The sequence below is a fragment of the Nanorana parkeri genome, unplaced genomic scaffold, assembly GCF_000935625.1.
Source record: "Nanorana parkeri isolate BGI_ZX_2015 unplaced genomic scaffold, ASM93562v1 scaffold193, whole genome shotgun sequence".
NCBI classification, from domain to species: Eukaryota; Metazoa; Chordata; class Amphibia; order Anura; family Dicroglossidae; genus Nanorana; species Nanorana parkeri.
In genome coordinates this window covers 1,255,854-1,256,779 of record NW_017306461.1, presented here as the reverse complement: position 1 = coordinate 1,256,779, position 926 = coordinate 1,255,854, and the positions used below count along the sequence as shown (strand labels likewise).

At 43.5% G+C, this 926-nt stretch overlaps 1 protein-coding gene across 5 annotated transcripts in view; it reads left to right on the top strand.

Moving 5' to 3' along the window:
- CBFA2T2 (CBFA2/RUNX1 translocation partner 2) overlaps positions 1-428 on the top strand; it is a 43,941-nt gene extending 43,513 nt beyond the window's left edge. For all 5 annotated transcript variants that reach the window (XM_018555345.1, XM_018555347.1, XM_018555343.1 and 2 more), the window contains one exon: positions 139-428. In XM_018555345.1, the coding sequence (XP_018410847.1) occupies positions 139-414 (276 nt within the window). In that variant the 3' untranslated portion in view covers positions 415-428. The remainder of the gene's footprint in view (positions 1-138) is intronic.
- The last annotated feature ends 498 nt before the right edge of the window (positions 429-926 follow it).

The following is a 926-nucleotide window of genomic DNA, read 5'->3' as shown; positions in this document are numbered from 1 at the left end:
TGAGGTTAAAAAGAAAAGTGTAGCTGTACTTTAAAGGATGTACATGCATAGACTGTTGTGCCAAGAACTGTGGAGCTAAGACGTATGTGCCTGTAGCATGAATCTCTTACATTACATGAAATAACTCTATCTCTGCAGACTTGTTGGAACTGTGGCCGTAAAGCAAGCGAGACCTGCAGCGGATGCAATATCGCCCGATACTGTGGATCGTTTTGCCAACACAAAGACTGGGAGAAGCATCATCGGATCTGTGGGCAGACTCTACACGGTCCAGCCAAGGCCCTGACCCCCATGCGCTCCCTACTGCCGAAACCCTCTGACCCCATACTGCTTAGCCCAGCTGTCGAACGGTCATCCAGCGGCACCTCTCGCTCTTCCACTCCTGCCTCTGTGGCCGCCGTGGAAAGCCTGTGAATACGGAATATCACCCCAGATCTCCCATCTATCGATTTTTTTTTTTTTTACTTTTACCTGCCATTTGTGGAATTGGATCAAAAAAGAAAAAAAAAATGTTCAAGTTACAAAAGTGAAACCTCTCCCCTAAACCCATCTGAGTGATCTATACATTTCAAATACCCCTTTTTCTTTTTAAAGGAGACCCAATGGACCAAAATATTTAACTTCTCTTGAACTGTAAGACCTGTATAGCACGTTGGACTGCGAACACACAAAAGGTGCTCCACGAACAGTAAAAACTGTTGAGGTTTCATAAATTAACATTGCTGACGTTGTCACCAGTATCTGACAGAGAGCGACCAATAGGATCTTGTTACTGCTTGTGCAGATCGCCCTCTCATCATCTCCGGCCTGACTGTTCCATGGCTTTCAGCTCTGGATATAAAGACTATTGTATATTTAAATTATTTTACTCTAAATGCAGCTACACCAAAATGGCAGTATATAGCATTACAAAAATTGCATGTTTT